General features: G+C 47.3%; 1 protein-coding gene across 9 annotated transcripts in view; it reads right to left on the bottom strand.

Annotated features, from left to right (window-relative positions):
• Positions 1 to 21,424, bottom strand: part of IL16 (interleukin 16) — a 128,077-nt gene that overhangs the window by 6,803 nt on the left and 99,850 nt on the right. For 8 of the 9 annotated variants that reach the window (XM_055363648.2, XM_063698770.1, XM_063698772.1 and 5 more), the window contains 7 exons: positions 19,760 to 19,877; positions 16,696 to 16,828; positions 12,005 to 12,092; positions 9,507 to 9,985; positions 5,202 to 5,352; positions 1,802 to 2,897; positions 765 to 933 (listed from right to left, as the gene is read on the bottom strand). In XM_055363648.2, coding sequence (XP_055219623.2) covers positions 765 to 933; positions 1,802 to 2,897; positions 5,202 to 5,352; positions 9,507 to 9,985; positions 12,005 to 12,092; positions 16,696 to 16,828; positions 19,760 to 19,877 — 2,234 coding nt within the window. Of the gene's footprint in view, positions 1 to 764; positions 934 to 1,801; positions 2,898 to 5,201; positions 5,353 to 6,759; positions 6,832 to 9,506; positions 9,986 to 12,004; positions 12,093 to 16,695; positions 16,829 to 19,759; positions 19,878 to 21,424 lie in introns of those variants that run through there. The other variant, XM_031002244.3, reaches the window with a different exon arrangement.

Raw genomic sequence — 21,424 nt, 5'->3', positions numbered from 1 at the left:
AGCAGCACCTTGTGCTCATCAGACTCACCTACACTCTTGAAGTGGAAATTGCAGCTATGAGGCCTCCTTGTATGGAAAACGAGAACCTCCTTATCCTCTCATCCTAGCCTGGATCATTCTAGTGCCAAAAGCCTGTGGAGGCCTGGGGCCGCACCTAGAGGGTGCAGGACCCATGAGCCTGAGCTCATTTGACTGCTGGCCCCAGCTCAGCCTGGCCACTTCCTCCCCACACCCCTTTGGGTCATGCTCAGAAAACATATGGGAAGTGAGACTTTCAGAATGACTTGACTGAAGCGTGGGGGCCTTGTGAGCCCTGGGATCAGCCACCTCTCCTTGCACAGTGGAAATAATGAAAGCTCCAGGTGAGAGCTCTTGTAACCCACATTGTTTACAATGGACAGCATCCCACAACAGACACATGCCAGGACAGCAGCACATGGAATGTGGAAACAGCACTGAACTTGAACTTGGAGACAGAAAACCCAGGTTCTGTAACCTTGATTGAGCCTTACCTTTCTCATTTATAAAATGACAAAAGAAGATGCAAGAAGTCAATCTACTGAAAGTGGTTCACAAGCTAAAAGGCTCTCTTCAAATGGAAGGTCTTACTGTGGTCAAGTGCTACAGTGTCCCACCATCACAGGACACAACCTGGGTCTGACGTTAGCAGGCTACTCAAGCTACTTCCCCTCTGGCCCAACTAAGGTGGCCACACAGCCATAATAAGCCATTGGTTACTGCAGATGCTTACAAAGGAAACCTACCTTTAATGTTGCTTCATCCAGAACCTTCACCTCCTCGATGAGTTTTTTTAATTCTTCTGAGCTCAGCAGGGAGATAACGGACTGACCAGACTGAAGGGAACTGTGGTCCCCATCATCGTCTTCCTTGGCTTCCGTGAGACCCTCTGTATATTCTCTCAGCTCTGAAAGGCTTTCATAAGGAGAAACAACACACAGTATGAACAACAATATTAAAAAGAGGTAACAGTGATTGTATAACTACTATGTCCCAAGTGTGGTGCCAAGCACTTACGTGCATATTATTTGATGCAACAAATCTATAAGTAGATACTAGCATACCTTCACTCTACAGATATTTCCCAGCAGTGTAAGAATAATAAATAAAACTAATAAATGCAGAGCTACTTTGATCAGAGGGAAGACCAAGCCCCAGCCCTACAGCAGGGACCCTATGGCACGTCTGACATCCTCTTGGTTCTGCATAGAAGGTCTCATCCATCTCCTAATTTCAACTGACAAGGAATCTGAGGGTGAGCATGGAAAGAACCTGCTCATAGTCAGAATCAGTGCCTAAGCTGAGACTAGGACCCAGACATCCTAACTCCCTGACGAGGGAGTTGAACCCACGTGCAGAGTACAAGTGGATTCCATTTGGAGAGCAGTAAGAATTCCTGATGGATAATTTCCTGGCCTCATTCTGGTCTTTCTGAGTAACCGCAGGACATTTCAGATATGCATCAACCTTCCAAATCTCCACAGGCGTACATCAGCCCTCATGAGCAATTCACCAGGGAGCCAGTCCCACCTCCTACCTCCCAGCCCTCCTGAAGCCAGATGTTGTGAAAACTCCTCCTTAATGTGAAAGGCAGAGGTGTAATACCTACAGACAGACACACACACACTCAGACATCACACACATGGAAAGAAAGAGGCAGAACAATTCTTTAATCAATATATCTGAGAATTTTTTAAATTATATATAGAATTATTTTTAAAAATAAAGATGAGAAAGAAAAAGATGAGAAAGGTAAAGAGAAACACCGGGTGTAGAAACTCACTTGAGCGAGAACCCCGTGTCCAAGGCAGATGTTTCAGCAGAACCATTTGCAGCTGAGTCTTCGTTGGATGATGATGTTGGAGATGCCCCTTCCTTGGGGATGCAGGGAGTCTGGGCACAGGAGATAGAAGACGGAAGGCACAGCAAGGATTTCATGACAGCCGATGACACTTGGCTGCTGATAGAATAGAGTTTGCTGGTCTTTTCGTCAAGTAGCTTCGTCTCACAGGACTGGGACCTGGTCAGGGGGAAGCTCCGTGCTCGCTGGCTAGGCATCTTGAGCACTGGGCCTTGAGATTCCTCAGTCTGTGTTGACAGCAGCCTTAGGAGCGGGTCCGGGCCAGTGGGGAGAGGTTTCTGATTGGGCTGCCGCCCTGGGGGAGGGGACTCAGACACACCTGGGTCTCTGGCCTCGGAGGCTGCAGGGGACCCCGAGGACAGTACTTGCTCAGGCTGCTGGGGCACAAGAGTGGATGCAGCCCCTCGCCCCAAGAGTCCAGAAAACCGTCCTTCCTCATGCTTTCCAAGAGGTTTTGCTGCCTCCCCAGAGGAGGGCTGGAGGCTCAGTCTCTGGGCTCCTTTGTCAGGCAGTTGAGAGGAGCCAAAGGTTTCAAAGGAGCTGATTCTCTGCCTGATGGAGGAGGAGGAGGAGGAGGCCCGGATGTGTGATCCTAGGTGCTCCCTGGAAGCAGGTGCTGGCTGGGTGGACAAGGCAGGATCAGGGAGCCCTCTTGGGTCTGAAGCACGATTCCTTAAACCTTTCAAGCTTTGGCGAAACCAGGCTGGCTTGGGAGCCACAGGAGGACCTTTCTTCACAGTGCTGCTGTCTGCTGACTTGTAAACTTTGGGAGTGCCATCGGCGGTGTCCAGCTTTGGTGGGGTCCCATCTGGGTGGCCCTGTGTCGCATCTTCTTCATTCAGGCTGGCATTGGGCTGTAGAGGCATGTGGCCATGGTTCTCACTCATGATGGGGCTAAATAAGTTTTTGATGCAGTCAGAAATCCTAACCCAAGGGTCTTCGGCTGTGGTATCAAAGCTATAGTCCATCCGAGCCTGCCTCTTAAGCAGTGGGTGTTTTATCGGGGATGTTTGGGTCACTACAGTGCAGAAACAAGGCCAAAGCTGTGCATTACATCATACAGTGACTTTTCTTCCTAAATTCTAGTTTCCAAGCTGAATAGCAAGAAGGATTCAAGAGGAGGAGATTAGCAGAAGTGGGGGACACCCAGGTGGGTGAACTCCAGGTGCTATTACCTGACTGAGCTGCCAACAGGCAGGAGTGAAGAACCAGAAGTCGGAGTTAATCTCACAGTATCCTAGTGTTTTAGGCCTGGAAGGGTGCTCAGAGAATATCTGGGCCGACCTCTGGCATATTACATTTCAAGAAGGGTAAGGGGCCATCTGATGGCAGTGCTCAGGCAAGACCCTGTGTCTCCTGACTCTTGAAGTTCATGTCCTTTCTACTGCACTAAGGAGCCTCCAAGATACCATGTTAAATGTGTAAAAGCCAAAGCAGTTCTCTTGCCGTTTAAACTTTTAAGACAAAGGTCATGAGTTGGCAGCTGTTTGTGCTTTGACCTACCCGTGTCATTAAAAAGCAAGGTGCCTGTGCACAGCTTCTGATGGGGCCACTTCGGCTTCCCACAGCTCTTCACGCTCCCTCTCACCCAGCCAGCATTTCCCATGTATGTACCTGCCGGGCCCTGAAGCCGTGTGTTTGCTGCTCTGCCTATACACAGGTCATTGATCAGCTTGCTCTCGGCAAAGGAGTGTTTTCCCTCCCTCAAAAGCTGATGAAAAGGTTCCAGGTAGAAAGAAATCTGTGAAGTAGGATTCTCCACCTTGGCTACATACTGGAATCTGGAGGGCCCTGAAAAATACTGACGCCCACCCCTAGGTACTGACTGAAGATACCTGGGATGCAGCCTGGGTGTTGGGAATGTGATGAGCAGGGGATTGCAATGTGCAACCTGCTCTGTGCCAGCCAGGACCTCAGGCATGCCCTGGAGCACATAGGAGTCTTTCTCAGAAGCCAGCATTGAACCAGCATCATATCTGCATGGGTAGGGGAGAGTGTGTCCTGGTTCTCTTTCCCAGGGGCAGAGGGAGGCTGGCCTGTGTGCCTTGGGGGATGCTTGCTACTGGAACGCAACCCAGTTTAAGGAACTCTGATCCCTCCTGTCCCTTGTCTCAATGCCAGGTTTCAAAAGAAGTGAATCATGGAGCATTACACCTTGATGATATCAAAGAGAAATTCTGCACAATCTAAGAGACTGGCCTTGGGCAAGTGAGCCCAGGCCTCCAGCCTGTTTCTGCATTTTTGAATGGCTTGGCTGTAAGGTGCTGTTGTGAGAATCAGGAGGCAGAGGTTCCACAGGCAAGCCCTTTGCAGATTGGAGTGACAACCTCCTGTCAGTTAAACACTGAGGCGTTTGCTTTTGCTAGTATGTTCCTCAATTAGGGTGACTAAGGGAGAGGAGCCTCCACCCACAGGGCCTCTGCTCTGGGTGAGATGTGCTAGATCTTTCCAAAATGTCCCTTAGCCCTCCAAAAGTCTTTCATGAGCTTTTCTGTAGTGTTTCTCAAACAGTCATATGTTTTATAGTCTATATGTTTATTTCCTGCCACTACTAGTTGCTCCTTGGAGGCAGGACCTGACTACCTGGACTCATCCCTTTCTCTCTCTCCCCCCCAGCATCTAGCACAGGGCCTCATGAAGTCAGCATTCAATGTGTGCTTGCTGAATGCATCATATGCTTGGGGTCTACGTGCTCTTCCACACATTGCTGATGAGTGAATCTGGGCTCAGAAAGGCAAAGTAGGTTGCTCAGAATCATACTAATGACAGACAGATCCAGGATTCCCTGACTTCAAGTCCTATGCTCTCTCTAGCAAGCAAATAAATATTCAAGTCATGTCTTAGCATTGTCAGGTGTACCATGTGGACTCACCCTTGCTATCCACCTCATGGAGGAGGTGACCACTGGTAGATGCTATTTATACTTTTCTGGCATTGCCTTCTCTGACTCAGAAATCCTGAATGCAGCAGGACTGTTGCAACTGGAATGTTGGCACCCTAGAGGCAGCTGCCCAGGATGGCTGGGTGGGTGTGTCTTTGGACCTCTTCCAAGGGCTCCATCCTCCCAATTATCCAGAATGGCCTGCATTCCTGCTGCCACCCCCACAGCATCACCCGTCCACCCAGGAGGCTCCCCACCCTGGACAGCACCTCCACGGTGCTGCTGCCCAGCACCTGGAACCCTTGACTGTTGATCAGCCAGGTCCAGTGGTGATGTCAATGCAGAGCACTCTGATCCTCAGGCCAATTTGTGCTCTTATCTTATCCCTGCACCTTTTTTTCAAAAGACCCTTCCTTTTGGAAGATCTCAGTGAAAGCTTACCTGGGCTGGCTCTTCTCCACCCTGGCTCGCCCTCTGTGGAGGACTTGGTCTGTGGGCCGATACCAGGTCCTGGGCAGCCGGCAGAGGCACTAGGGCTTCTCCCTGCTGTGTCTTCCTGTGGTAGCAGCAGTGGTAGCAGCTCTCTGGCTTCCTGTGGTGTAAACAGGAAGCGAGACCATGTCAAAACGGTAGCCTCAAGCTGTGAGAAGGCGAGACACTCTTTGATTGGGACGGAAAAATGGATATTGAGCTGCTTTCAATGAGAAGTCCATCAGCAGCCATGTAAAGAGGATTCTTTTCTCTTTGGTGCTGACATGGCAGAGCCAGCACCTCCTAGACATGCAGAGCATCCCTTGACTTCCAGCAACCTGGTATCCAGGTCATGGGCTCATACTGTTGACATACTTGAAGACCCTGGCTCTTTGTGATAGGAACAAAAGGCTTTGAGTGTGAAGGGACTGGCATTGCTTCAGTTACAACTGCATCCTGGTGAACTACCCACCCCAGGAGGGTATAGGGCAGCGTAGAAACAAGGCAGCAAAAAACCTGGCAGCTAGTGTTCCCTAAGGTTAGAGCACACAGGAAAATGCTTGTCAATTGCTGTCACTTGTTAAGCACTCATCAAATATTTAGTAAGTGTTCTGCAAAAGATGACAGATACTCAGCACCTGTGCCATTGCTCCCCTCTGTGGCACCTAGGGTGACATCCTCAATCTGTTGCAGAATTGTTTCCACCACTGAGCCTGGATGCAGCCTTGGGGTCCTCCCAAAACAGCCTAGGGACAAGATGAACCAGGCTCTGAATAGCCATGCAATACTTGAAGAGTTTGGATTATCACACAGTGTGCTTAAGGTACTGTCAGGGCCCAGAGGAAACAGAGAGACCAGTTCCATCCCAGAGGTGGAGAAGGCTTCCTAGAGAAGTGCTTTCTGTCTGCTTCATAAACAGAGTAAGAATTTTGCAGGCAGAGAGGCAGAAAAATAGTGTTCCAGAGACATAGCCCAACCAAACATAATACCCATCTGGAAAAAAAGATTGGGAAAGCAGACATCATCAAAATGATGCCACCTGTATTTGATTGTCTGCAAGAGAAATGCTTTGCTATACTGTGGTGGCCTCCATGTCCGGTTCATTCCAGATTTGTGTAATGATGGGCCATTTGACATGGCTGCAGGCTTCCTTCCAGAGAGGAAGGAAAGAGGAAGGAACAAATGCATCCTTTGGGACTAAAAAAGAAATGGCAAATATCCATGACCTGAACTTTAAGATCTACATTGACAATAAACATTTTGGAGGAAGGAAAGGTCTACAAAAGTTAGAAATGTATTCACAGAGCATTGCTTCAGCTCAAGTTCCCTACTGTAGAACTGAGCTTTAGGAGAGCATTATGAAATATTGAGAGATCAACCAATTTCAAAGGAATCATTGAGCTTCTCGAACTAGCCCTTAAAAAAAGTAAGGCTGAGTCATAGCATTAGAAGCTCCAAATATTGGCCTGATGATCTCTAAGACTCTTGTCCACAAGAGAAATGACATGGGGATGAAATTTAATTTCACCCGGTTGGGAGCTCTGTAAGTTGACATCTGTTGACATTCATGAATTGTTAGCTCTTTTACAGGCAGCCACATGTGATACCAACTGCAGTCACTGCAGCTTTACATCTTAGAACAGCACAAATGTGTTTTGTCTTTTCATCAACACATCCAATATTGCATCCTCTTCATGGGAGACTTCAGAATTAGCCCCTGAAATAAATTTGATTTTACACAAATTTTTCTCTTACTAGTGTTTCCTGGAACCGTGCTTGGTGGATGAGGGAGGGAGAAGAGAAAGAAGGAAAGAGGGAGAGAGCGGATTCAGCATAGAGGGGAGAAAGTACGTTTTTGTTTGGTTTTTTTGTTTGTTTTCTAAGAAAGGATTCTTCGAAAATCCTGTTGTGTGTTGCAAGTTTTTTTTAAGCACGGGTGAGAGTTTAGGCTGATTTTCTATAAGAGGGATGTTAGTTTTTTGTTGAAGAAAATATCCCAAAGTTCATATTGGTTGTGAGAGTTAAGTCCCCTTGAATTAGAGTAGATGGGAAAGATTTGGGGGTCATCCATAGCAGCTTGACAACAGTCTTGGGACCCTGTAGAGAAAAGACTGCAGGGAGGGAAAAGTGGGAGGGTGAGACAGTGGACACTGTGGCCACGGAAGAAAACATCCAGTGAGAAATCCCCAGGAACGGTCAAGGAAATTTTGAGAGTGACCTCAAGCAAATTGCTTCCTGTTTTCTATTGTGTGCTATGATCCTTTCTCTGTGACACCCCCCCGCTCCCAGTGCCCAATAAAAGTATGTCGTGCTGATTGCTTTTATGGAAATGTTTGTGGGAGAAGGATCTGCTGGCCACGTGGGACAGACCAGAGCAGACAGAGGAGGGCAGCTGCAGAACGGCCTTGTCTCCAGGAGACGGTGCTGTTGGGGGCAGGTACAGGAGGGAGCCCTGTATTCTGCTGAGGCACACAGGGCATGAAAGATGACCTGTGGGGAAGTTCCTTGCCTGGGCTTCCCTGAGGACACCCCAGTTCCTTCTCCAGACACCTTACTTGGGAATATTCCCTGACCCTATGTGGCTCTGCCGAGGGCATCACTGGGACAGACCTGCTGTGGCAACTGCACTCCTTTTCTGGGCCTCCAGGAGGAAGGCAAAATGACTGGCTTCTCAGCTTGCTGCTCCTGATTTGCCCTTCTGGACTCATAGGTCTCAGGCCCAAGGGAAAATGAAATATGGGCTTAAAAGAGGGGGTGGGAGAACAGATCCATCTGATAACTCCATCACGTGTTGCTAACCAGCCACATCCTGCCAGCACTCTGCAAAACTGCACTTCCTTTTTAGTAACCTGGCTTCCTCCTCCCTCCTTCACTTTCACCCCTCCTACTTAACATCCCGTCTCCACCACTACCCCTCCCGAAGCTTGCCAACCCTCACTGTAGATTGTTTTAGGGGATTTCCAGAGGCCCCCTCCCACCTGCCCACGGTGTGCTTAAGGGAAGGGCCAGGGCCCCTGCAGGGCCATTCCGTGATGGGGGAGGCAGCTTCTGGGTAAGGATGGGAAACTCAGCATTGCATAGTGGGTAACCGTGACCCACTAGCAATGTGAACTTGAGCGAGTTTCTCAGTTCCCTCTTTGCACAACTGGGACTCTCACCATCAGGTGGTTGTAAGATTTAATTGACACAATGTACATGAAAGTACTCAGTGTGGTTAGCCTGCGCATAAAATGGTTCTAGACACAGCAGCTGTCTGTCAGTCAGTCTGCCTTTTATGCAAGGGACGGAAAGGAGGGCTTTAAGGGGCCTGATGGGGAAAGATCATGGCAATGAATGCTAATATGCCTGAGATGCTGTCAGGTACTTGCCTTAAGTGGTTACCTTTAATCCTCACAATAGCCCTTGGAAGGAGCCACTACATGCAGCCCCAATTAACAGATTGGTGGGGTCTCCCCAAGGATCCACGCCGAAGGAAGTGAGGAGGCAAAGATAACTGGGGAAGAAATAGGAGCCAGTTTCTCAAAATCATACCAGTCCACTCACTTAGGAAGCAGGGTAAGCAGCTCTTGTCCCTTTTTAGTTGTTTTTTTGTTTGTTTGTTCTGTTTTGTTTTGAGACGGAGTCTTGCCCTGTCGCCCAGACTGGAGTGCAGTGGCACGTTCTTGGCTTACTGCAACCTCCGCCTCCCGGGTTTAAGCAATTCCCTGCCTCAGCCTCCTGCATAGCTGGGATTACAGGCACCTGCCACCACGCCCGGCTAATTTTTGTATTGTTAGTAGAGACAGGGTTTCACCATCTTGGCCAGGCTGGTCTTGAACTCCTGAGCTCATGATCCACCCGGCTCAGCCTCCCAAAGTGCTGGGATTACAGGCGTGAGCCACTGTGCCAGGCCCCTTTTTAGTTATTTAAGCCACTATTCTCCCTACAAGCAGGACACTCAAAGATCCACATGCAAAGACTGAGACCCTGCAGGGGCCCTGGTATTTTTCCTTCATGGTGAGTGAAAAATGACACAAGAAAGGAACCTTAAATTCCAGTGTGTTACGGGTGGGAACCCAGATGCCAGCAAGCAGGACTGGGACTTCAATTATCTGTCAACCTTCAAACCCATCTTTTCATGGTCAGTCCTCAGCTGAGTCCTAAGCAACAGTTTCTCTCTGGTGGAGCAGGAGAAACTTTCATTCTGGCCCTGCTAACACTAACTTGCTAATTTGCCCATGCTCAAGATTTGAGTCTGGTCCTGGAAACACTCAACCTGTGGACCCATCCTCTTACCTGGCCACAGGTGGGTGGGGTGTGCCCAGAAGAGCATGAGTTCTCTCTCTCTTCCAGACTCTTCTGAGGGTCACTGTCACTTTTAAAGTATTTTCTCGGTGGAGGCTTGGGCTTGGAGGACGTAGGCTTTCTCACCAAAATCTCAAAGGGTTTCTTCAGTCTCAGCGGCGGGTGGCTGTCCCGGCTCTCTGGGAGGGGCGGGCTCTCCTGGGGCAGCCTGGAGGATGCTATAGAAAGCACCACTGGCTCCCGTGCCAGAGGCAAGCTGGGGCTGTGTGTGCTGATGTCCACGTCAGAGGATGGCTTCTCAGCACTGCCACTCCCAGGACTTCCCCCTGGGGACCCAGACATGTAGCTGCTGTCACTGCTGGAGCGGATCATGACCTTCTGAGCCCTGCGATGCGGGGGTGCTGAGTTCTTCTCTCGTTCCTTCTCCAAGGTGGGCCGCCCGTGCCAGCTGCTTTCCAGCCTTTTGACACCTGTGTGGGAAGCACAAGGGAATCTTCACAGCTGAGCTTCAGAAAACAGAAACACCCCCTGGCCTCGCCTGTGACTGCCACGGGCAGCACACTGCACATCGGCCATCTGCTTCTTATCTGAAGTCACTGTGGATCTGGAGTATGGCAGTCTTGGTGTTGGTCCCTGGCGAGCTGTATGACTTTGGGTTGGGAAAATCATTCAAGCTTTCTGAGCCTATGACTGATGTATATGGAGATATGCCACCCAGATCACCCATCGAGGAAGGGCTTGGTGTCCCAGCTGTGGGGAGTGCTGCTGGCAGACTACTTTCAGCTGTGGGTCCCTCCAGGGGCTGCCACAGCTGCAGACAGCTGCCTTGTCCAAGGGGGCAGCCCATCTCCGGGGACTGCTGGAGATAGGGTTACAGAGGCCCAGCTATGTTGGCCAACATAGGACAACTCTAACGGGGACTTTAGCTGCAGAGCTCCAGGGCTTGGCTGAAGCTGTTGGGTGTGCACCTCAGCTCCATCCTCCCTCTGTCTACCCTGCCTGCTCCCCTCCCTGCCACAGGTAGTGATCCCCAGGACACTGCCTGCAGACCAAACTCCATCTCAGAGTCAGCTTCCTGGGGGACCCAACTCCATTTCTGCATCTGTAAAATGAGGATGATAATTTTAAAGTCACTGGGGTTATTTTGAGGCTCAATAACAAAGACAGAGAAACTACCTGTCAAGGCACTTTGAATCTTACACGAAGAAGTCACTATTTCTTTCCAGTTGAGGGTGAGGTGAGGGCAGAAAGCCGCTATTTCTTAGCCACTGCACCTTCCTCCCTCCCTCCCCATTAGCTCTTCTTCCTGGTTCTCAGTGCCCCCTACCCTAGTTTCCAGCACTAGGGCTACCCACATATCCTTGAGAGGCCCTTCTCTCTAGTGGTAAGCTGTCAAGGGTGCCCCTTTTCTAAAATCACAGCTTGAAGGGGTGGGAGAGGATTGAAATCTAGTCTCTTGCTCAAATTCCAGCTCATTCTGAGAGACCAAGAAAGCCAGAGGAGCCCCATGAGAGAGAACCAAGGCCAGCCAAGCTCCTAACTCACTTTCTCTTTAAATAAAAAGTTTTCTTTTTTATTTTTCCTGATCATGAAATAATGCATCCTCCTTAGAGAAAACTCAGCCACAAGGAAGAAGGAATGAAAGTAAAAATTCACTTCACCTGTGTTCCTATCAGCCAGAAATAACTACTGTCAAAATTTTGGTGAGTTTCTCTGTCATGCTTTCCTGAGCATATATGCATGTTGGGTGGGTAAAAATAATAAACCAGAGCTGAAATAAATTGTGTTCTGTTCTTTTCTCTGAACATTTCCCCAGATCATTTAATTTCTTGTCAATATCAGTGCCAATGGTTGCATGTTGTTCTTTCATAAGGATGTTCCATGGTAGACGTGATTAATGCCCAATGGCTAGGCATGGGAGTCAAGCCAGCTGGATTTCCATTCCAGAGCCTCTGTGCTCTAGTGGTATGACTTTGAGTAAGAGAGTCTCTGAGGGCCTCACTTTTTCTTTAAAAATTTGCATAAAAATTATGTGTGAATGCATGAATTAGCATAGTCTCTGATTTATTATAAGAATTATAAGAATTAAATAAATGTCAGAATTATATTCCCAAATGTTAGTTTTTCTAATATTCTATTATTATAAACTAGGGGCTGCAAACTCAAATGCCTACAGGGGCTATTGTGTGAATGGCAACTTGGTACAGGATAAAGGGAATGGTGGAGACCATAGGGAGCTGGAGAGAGCCTGGCACATTTGTAGCAATTTAAATTCAGATGCTTTTAAAATCTCGTGTCTTCCAAACAAAGCAAAAATATAAGCTAAATTTAGCTGGTGGGCTGCTAGTTTTCAGCCTTTGTCTACATACTATGCTGGTCTATGGTAAATGCTGTTACTATTCCTTGGATAGGGGATGAGTTAATGGATAAATCCTAAGCTTTCTAAGAAGGCAAAGATATTTTACATCAAAGTTCACCATTTGTCTTACCTTCCAGACTCCACTGATGCCTCTCCTTTCCAAACTTGGTGTTTTCCACAGCCTGGGCCACAGCTTCTTTGAGTTGCTGTTCAGAGACCTAGAAAATATCAGTCATCTCCTCAAACAAACAGTAGAAGCTCCTGCATCAGGCTCCCAGCCCCGTACCAGCTCCAAAGCTGGGCCACTGGATTCTAAATTATTTTCCTTTCAACCCACTCTGCAAATAGCTGATGAATTCCATTTCCAGAAATACCCCGGGAATCAATGGTTCCTCAGTATCTTCTAGATAGAGTCCAAAGTCTATCAATGCAGGGGTTCCCAAGGAGGCCCCCTCAACTCTCCAACCTTCTCCCCATTAGTTGCTGGAAAATTCTAGGCAAAGTTACCACTTCATAGGTTATCTCTATGAGCTAGTCCGTTCTTGGCAATGCTGTCATGACATCATCATTATCAACAATATCGTAATCATCACAATCACTATTATACTGTCTGAGCTGTGACTCACAGTTTATTATCACTTTGGAGTAATAGTTAAGAGTATGAGTCTTAGAGTCAAAAAGGCTTGTGTTCTAGTCCCGGTTCCTCTGCTGTCTAGGTGTGAACACCTAGACAAGTTACTTAACCTCCTAAGCCTCCATTTCTTCCTTCTGTAAAATAATAACAATAATAAAACCCACTTCAAAATGAGGACAGGTTTTTTAAAAATAAGTTATTTGACATCAAAAGTACAGGAAACAAAAAAATAGATAAATTGGACTATGTAAAAATCAAAAACTTGTGTGCATCAAAAGGACATCATCAACAGATTGAAAAGGCAACTCATAGAATTGGAGAAAATATTCGCAAATCATATTTCAGATAAATAGTTGAGTTGCAGATTATATAAAGAACTCCTACAACTCAGCAACAACAACAACAACAAAACAACCTGATTAAAAACTGGGCACAGAACCTGAATAGACATTTCTTCAAAGAAGATATACAAACAGCCAAAAAGCAAATGAAAAAATGCTCAACATCACTAATGATTAGGTAAATGCAAATCACAACCACACTGAGTTACCACCTCACACACATTAGGACATTAGGATGGCTACTATAAACAAAAAGAAAAGAGGCTGGGCATGGTAGCTCATGCTTCTAATCCCAGCACTCTGGGAGGCTGAGGCAGGCAGATCACTTGAGGTCAGGAGTTCGAGACCAGGCTGACCAACATGGTGAAAGCCCATCTCTACTAAAAATACAAAAATTAGCCTGTAATCCCTGCTACTAGGGAGGCTGAGGTGGGAGAATCACTTGAACCCAGTGCAGTGAGCCAAGATCGTGCCACTGCGCTCGAGCCTGGGTGACAGAGTGAGATTCAGTCTCAAAAAAAGAAAAGAAAATAACAAAGTATTGGCAAGGATATGGAGAAATCGGGACCCTTGGGCTCTGTTGATAAGAATGTAAAATGGTGTAGCCACTGTGGAAAATGGTTTGAAGGCTCCTCAAAAACTTAAAAATAGAATTACCATACGACCCAGCAATTCCACTTCTGGGTATATACCCTAAAAGAAGGGAAGTCAGTATCTCAGAGGAATCTGTACTCCACGTTCATTGTAGCATTATTCACAATAGTCAAAAGGTGGAAACAACCCAAGTACCCAAAAACAGATGATAAACAGCATGTGATACACACACACACACACACATACACACATACACACACTAGAAGATTATTCGACCTTAAAAAGGAAGGAAACTCTGGCCCGTGCTACAACATAAATGAACCTTGAGGACATTACGCGAAGTCAAATAAGCCAGACACGAAAGGACCCATTTTATATGATTCCACTTCGATGAACGTAGAGTAGTCAAAATCACAGAGACAGAAAGTGAAATGGTGGTTCCCAGGACTTGCTGGTAGGAGAACATAGGGGCTTGTTTAACTGGTAGAGTTTAAATTCTGAAAGATGGAAAGAGTTCTGGAGACGGATGGTGGCAATGGTTGCACAACGATGAGAATGTCCTTAATGCCACTGAACTGTACACTTAAAAAATGGTTAAGATGGTACATTTTATGTTATGTGTATTTTACCACAATAAACAACAATAAATAAATCATTTAAAGTCTGGGGCACAATGACTGGCAGATGGTAAACTCTTAATAGAGGAGAGTTACCATCCACAACAGTCCTGTAAGGTAAAGACCACTCCCCTATGTCAGAGTTGAGGAACCAGAGGCTCTTGGAGGTTAGATGAGTTGCCCAAATTAACCATAAGCAAGCAGCAGACTGGACACATGCCAGGCATTCTGCTGCTGGGCCTGGCTCTCTTCTCTCTGCCCTATGCCTGTGCCCCTGGATCTCCACTGCCTAGGGTGTCTTTGTCTTTCTGCTGCTCTAAACCTTACCTGTCCTTTCTGGCCTGGCTCCCTTATCTGAGCAGCTGGAACTCCAGCTCCCTCACTCTCAAGGCCCTCACCTCTGTGGCCTCTCTGTGTGTGTCCCATCTCTCTGGGAGAATGCACGTTCCTTAAGCCCAGGGCTACAGCATTTGCCCACAACCTGACCCCTACTCCACTGATTTTCTGCCGTAGTCCTAAAAGCAGCAAGAGGAAATGATAAATTAACTGGGACCTCTTTCTTTTCTTGTATTGTCCAGAGATTTAGGCCAATTATTTGTTTGCCTTAATTAAGAAGTTTGCTTGTCTCTGGTTGTGTTTTGCCCCAGTGTGCAATCCACAGAATGGGGCTGGGTTTGAATTCCACCACACCATTATATATTGATTTTCCTCATTACTCCACTCTGTCCAAGTGTCACCGGGAGTTTGGGAGTCCGTGAGTTCAAAGCACAGGCTTTGCTGGATTTAAATCTTAGCTTCTTTACTTAGTAGCTTCACCATTGGGAAACTTATTTGTCCTTTCTAAGCCTCAGTTTCCTCATCTGTGAGTTGGGGGGGGGTGGAATATCACACTGATTTCAGGAGGCTGCACAACAACTAAACGCAGTTGTGTGGGTCACATCTTTGGAAAACATGCCTGGTGCATACTAAGATTAAATAATTCTTTGTGGTGATTATTCCAGGTTCCCCAGAGCTCTCACCAACAGCAGGGATTCAACTCCCAAGTCTAGCTCCAGCCTGGGTTCCTGTTATAGTTGCTATCAGCCCTAAGTCTAACTTGCCTACTGGGCATCTTTACCTGAACACCCCATGGTACCTCCACCTCACTATGTCCCACACTAAGATCATGCTCTTCTCTCCCTCCCAAGCCTGCTACCTTCTCCTCTTCTCTCTTCTGGTGGAAGACCATTGCTCAGTCTTCCAATCTAAAAGTATTCGAGATATCTTCGGTTCCTCCCTCTCTTACCCCAGAGCCACTTGCCCAGCAGCTCTTGTTGAGTCTTCCCAAGCATTGCCTCATGTTGCCTGATATGGTTTGTCTGTGTCCCTACCCAAATCTTATCTTGAGTTTTAGCTCCCATAATTCCCACATGTTGTGGGAGGGACCTGGTGGGAGATAATTGAGTCATAGGGGCAGTTTCTCCCATTCTGTTCTCATGATAGTGAATAAGTCTCACAAGATCTGACGATTTTGTAAGGGGTTTCCCCTTTCACTTGGCTCTTATTCTCTCTTGTCTGCCACCATGTAAGACATGCCTTTCACCTTCTGCCATGATTGTGAGGCCTCCCCAGCCACATGGAACTGTAAGTCTATTAAGTCTCTTTTTCTTTATAAATTACCCAGTCTCAGGTATGTGTCTATCAACAGCGGGAGAACAGACTAATACATTGCCCCTTCTCTTTTCTCTTCTCATGGCTGCTGTGTAGTTCAGGCTCTCACCATCAGCTTCCTTCCTCTTACAAACCCCACACTCCACCCACTCTATCCTGTCTTCTACAGTGCAGTGAAAGGTTTAAAAATTAAAATATGAACATGCTCCTTCTACAGCTACAGACCTCCCATAGCTCCTCACTATGTAGAATAAAATGCAAACTCTTTAGTATCCTGTTGAAAGCCCTCTGCAGTGTAACCCCAATGCCCTGCCAACATCTGTTCTCTGTCACTCTTACCTAGTACCCTACATTCCAGCCCCACAGAACCCACTCCTCTCCTTCCATGTCAGGTCCCTTTTTGACTCTGTGACATTGAATTTTGTGTTCCCACTGCCTAGAATGATCTTCCTTATATTCTCTGCCTGGAGAAAACTAACCTCTGGTATTTTTTTACTTTATCAACCATTCCCTGCTATATTCCTGTATTCTCATAGGACTTACCATCTCTGTTTTGCAATTATTTGTTGTCAGGCTCTTTATTGATACTGTGAGCTTCTGCAGGGCAGGACTGTGTGCTATGAACTTGCCTCTGTATCTTCAGTACCTACCTCCGGACATTCCCACAGTGGGTACCTACTAGACGCATAGATGAATAAATCTCTTGGTCTACTAGCTGGGACCCTGGGTCTCTATTTTCCTGCCCCAGAGCTTATAACTCAGCTGTAAGAGCTTCCCTAAGTTAATGTCAATTGCCTCTGATATCTAGGAGTTTGTTAGTGGACCTCTGCTGCAGACAATTCTTACTACAGAAACTTGGAAGGGATTCTTGGGAATTCAGGTACAAACCCAGCCAGCAACATCTCTGTTTTCATCTATTTCTTGTTCCAATTTTGGTACTGAACGAGTGAGCCTGAGAAGAAGAGGATAACCCAGTGGGTGTTACCTGTGGGTCTGGATGTCGGCTAACAATGATGGGGACTGGACCGGGATCACAGTGACTCAGGATCGTGTAGACTTCATTGAGCGTCAGGCAGTGCACAGGGGAATCACTGATTTCCACAATCTCGTCCCCACACCTGTGCAAGCATCAATAAGAAGCCATCAGTAAGTGAATCAATGAGACATTTGAACAGTCACTGCCCCAGGGGCCCACTCCTGGCTGGGCTGTTCGATGAGATATAAAAATCACATGAACAAGTAGACCCCGCTAGCCACCAGACCAAAACTCAGAACAGGGCAGACCAAAGTAGCATATCCCATGCCCCCTTACCGTACAACCACAAAGCAGCAGACATTTCATATTTACGGTGGGTCAACATTAACAAAAGTTCATCTGTAACTTTCCTCCTTCTTTTCACATTTAACTATGCCCATTAAAGACTGAGGGTGTGGGTTAGCCAATTCAACTAAATAACAGTTAACCAGGATTTAATCCACCACATCCTCTCCTTGGGCCTCTGTGTTCCCATAAGTAGACTACTCAGGAGGAAGGATTGGATCTAACATAGCACACACAGGATGTTGAATATTGGACCTAACATCCTACATGTGCTAAAAGGCAAAGAAAAATAAACTCAGCAGGAGAGCAGTTGAGATTCTTGCAAAAAGAAATAAGGAGAAAAGGTGATGGCATTCATTCTAGTTGTGAGGTGGGAAGGGAGTTAATAGCAACCTAAACCTTAAAAAAAAAAAAACAGGTACGAAACACAGGGTCACATAGATACATGGAAGATTTGTATAATCCAGTCCCCTTCCCGACCTAGATAGGGAAATTGAGTTGCAGAGGTTGAATAGATTTCCCCGATCCAGGTCTGCTCAGGAATTGACAAACTTTTCCTGCAAAGGGCCAGAGAGTAAATATTTTTGGTGTTGCATGCTTTGCCGTACTGTCTTTATCGAAACTATTCAACTCTGCTGTTACATTAATAGCATGAGAGCTGTGGCCATAGACGAGGCATAAACAAATGAGCATGGCTTTGTTCCAATATAATTTTATTAAAACAACAACAACAAGAAAACCAAAACAGTGATAGGCCCCAGTTTGCAGACCCCTGGCCTAGTTAGTCATCATCAGGTCCAGGATTGGAACTCTAGCCTCCTGAGGCTGATTTCCCTGTTTCCCCTGCTGTGTTCTGTGACTTCCTTCTGCTGAGTTCATCCTCCTTCACCCTTGCTTCCTTTTTACCGCTGTAACTGAAGGCCATGGTTATATAGCACCAGACGCTAAGGAAAGCAGAAGCTTCCAGAACAATCCCTACTCCACTGCAGATCTAAGAAGGAGGTACTCTCTGTCCGAGGGTGCTAGGACCAAGACAACCACATGGAACCTGCAGTATGTGCCACAAACCAGCAGAGCAGCTCAGCAAATCACCTGCCACCCTCCCGCAGATAACAGCAAATCCCTTTCTAATTCAGAAGCTCCAGAGAGACAGCATCATAAGCAGGGACGGCTTTTCCACACACTGCAATTGTAGGAAACCCTTTAAAAGGATGGCAAAACTCTCCTGATTTAGGAAAACCCAAAACCAGTGAGAGAAGGTATATTTGCACTATACACAAATGTTAGAGTGCAAAGTATTGTAACAAATTAAATAGGATAAATTTTTAAATCAAATTCAGATCAGTTATTGAAAGAAATTAGATTTGAACTTCTCTTAGAAATTATTTATAAAAATATATCTGGAGTACCCAAAAATATTTTGTTTATGGGAGAAAGAACCTGCATTTCTCTTACTGATATTTTCTCTCTCTCTTTTTTTTGAGACAGGGTCTTGCTCTGTTGTCCAGGCTGAAGTGCAATGGTGTGATCTTGGCTTACTGCAACCTCTGCCTCCCTGGCTCAAGTGAGCCTCCTGCCTCAGCCTCCCAAGTAGCTGGGATTACAGGAAGGTGCCACTACACTTGGCTACTTTTTATGTTTAGTAGAGATGGGTTTTGCCATGTTGCCCAGGCTGGTCTTGAACTCCTGAGCTCAGGCCATTCACTTGCCTCAGCCTCCCAAAGCGCTGGGATTATACGTGTGAACCATGGTGCCCAGCTTACTAATATTTTTGTCATTAAGCCACCATTTCCATATAGAATTCATAGATTAACCTCATCAAAGCTCCTATTTATGTCATTGTAAATTCAATATTAGTTAAATCTGAATTAAAGTGTGTTTTCTATGTTGGACTGGCATTCTCTGAGACGATGCTTCTTAAGCTGTAACATGCATACACATTCATGGGGATTTTATTAGAATGCAGGTCCTGGTTCAGCAGGTCTGGGTGGGGCGTCTGAGATTCCACATTTCTAACAAGTTCCCAGTTGACATTGATTCTGCTGGTCCAGACCACACTTTGAGGAACATGGCTCTGAGCTATGCCCAGATCATTCTCTTTTTTTGTTTGTTTGGTTTTTGGGGTTTTTTTTTTTTTGAGGCACCTGTGGGACTTTATTAGATAAACAGACCCCAGCTCCAGCCACAGGCTTGAACCAGCCCACTGGGTATGGCCTCAGACATCCCCTCCAGCTTCTCTGCCTCCCGGCCCAGCCCTGGAATTTCTCAGGGTTACAAATGTGTGCAGGGTCAGGGGTGTGCTGGCCACAGCGGGATGTGGTATTTAGGCCGCCCCACCTCGGTCTGGTCCTGGCAGGACCCACACCTGGCTCTGCTGTGGGAGCTGAGAACAAAGACCCTGTCCACCCCGCTCCTGCTAGCCCTGGGGGCTCAGCCAGCACCCACCCTCCCAGTGGCCTGGAGAGGGGCTGGGGTGCAAAGCCTCACTCCCTCCCTCTGAGCCAGATTGCAAATGCATCTCCCAAGAGTGTCCTGGGGGGCAGGAAGGAGGCCTGCCCCTCCCCAGCCAGTGCCCACAACAGGGGGTGTCCTGGCGGGCGGAGCGGCTGATCTCCACCACAAGATCATTCTTTATAGCTCATGTCCAAATCAATCTCCCAACATTCTAAGGTATTTCTTTCCTGGTTGTAAGTTGGGGGTATATTCAGAAACAGAAGTGAGGACATACCGGAGACGTCCGTCCAGGTGCGCCACGGATCCTGGTGACAGCGTGTGGACGAAAATGCCGGAGATGCATTGGAAGTAGGGAACGCTGCACAGGCCGATGCCCAGGCCCACGCCGGCCTCTGGAAGCAGAACAGGGCGGGGTGGGGAGACCGGGACTGAGCTTTCCCAGGGGGCCTACTCGTCGATTGGGTGCCACAGACATGGCCCCCTGGTTATTACAGCTTTCATCCCACCCGTATTCACAGAGTAGTCGTTGTGTGCAGGCACCGCTCTAGGGTCAGAACAGTGACCAAGGCAGGCAAGGAATAGTGGGGAAAGACTAGGAAGGAAGGAGCGAAGGAGGGAGGAAGGGAAGAAGGGAAGGAGGGAGCTAGATGAGAAGAGAGGACAGTATCTAAGAGTGATAAGTATTATGTGGTGAATGTACGCAGAATGTGCTGGAAAGTGAGGCATGGCTACGTCAGGCCTCAGAGGAGACACCAGTTGGGCTAAAATACAAGTGACAAGAGTTAGGGGTGAAGAGATGGGGCAGAGCATCTCAGAAGCAGAAACAGCCAACGCAAAGGCCCCAGGGCAAAAGCAAGCATGCCATGTTGCAGGACCAGAAAGGCCAGTGTGGCAGGGACACAGCCTGCATGGGAGAGCAGCACATGACGGTGAGAGAGAGGGATCAAGCGCAGATTCAGTGGGGCTGTGTCAACAATGGCATGTCAGTGAATGGGTTTATTCTCTACTGAGAAGGGATGCCATAGGAGAGCTGTGAACAAGGAAGTGACATGATCTCATTCCTATTTTTATGAACACATCTGGCTACTGTGAAGGGAAAGAACTATGGGTCATGGAGAATGGAAGCAAGGAGACAAGCTAAGAGGCCTCTGTTGAGAGAAACAGTGGTGGCCTTGGACTTCACCTCTAGTGAAGATGGAGAGAAACGGATGCCCATGGAAGATATTTTGAAGATAGACTTGCTGATGGATGAAGTATAGAAACTTAACAAATAAAATCAAAATAACTTGGAGATCTGTTTGGCTTGAGTAACTGGGCAGATGGTAATGTGATTTACCAAAGCAGGGAGGGCTTTGGAGGCCTGGGGTTATGAGGGTAAGACTGGGGGGTTCAACTTTGCCCAAATGACATGTGCAATGTGCTGGAAAGTGAGGAATGGATACTTCAGGTGGCTGCACAGGCAAGGGGGTGCTGTCAGGATGTCTGGGACTATCCCAGGGACGTGTAGAGCAGATGTTTGCACAGATGAAGCCGGAACCGAGAGGAGAAAGCAGGGTGGAAGCTGAAAGTTTGAACGTAGCTGCATGTAGGTGGTGTTAGGGCCGTGGGGCTGGATGGGATCCCCCAGTGTGTGGGAGAGGAGGGCCTGGGGCTCACCAACATGGAAACGCCTGGAAAACGAGGAGCTGTCAGCAAGGAGGACCAGATGGAGTGAGCACAGTGTAGGGGAAGGCCCTTTACAGTTTTCTTTCGACACGTATGATTTACAGAGCACTTTGGCAAATGTTTTCACCTTCTCATGCTGGTCCTCCCAGCAGTCCCATGAGGGAGGCCGTGACAATTGTTGGCAATCCCATTTTATGGATGAAGAACTTGGTAAAAGTCAGAGCCCTTCCCACAGCCCAGGTGTCCTGACTAGAGCAAGTTTTTCAGTCTAATG

The sequence above is a fragment of the Gorilla gorilla genome, chromosome 16 (assembly GCF_029281585.2).
Source record: "Gorilla gorilla gorilla isolate KB3781 chromosome 16, NHGRI_mGorGor1-v2.1_pri, whole genome shotgun sequence".
NCBI classification, from domain to species: domain Eukaryota; kingdom Metazoa; phylum Chordata; class Mammalia; order Primates; family Hominidae; genus Gorilla; species Gorilla gorilla.
This window is presented reverse-complemented; position numbering and strand designations above follow the sequence as displayed.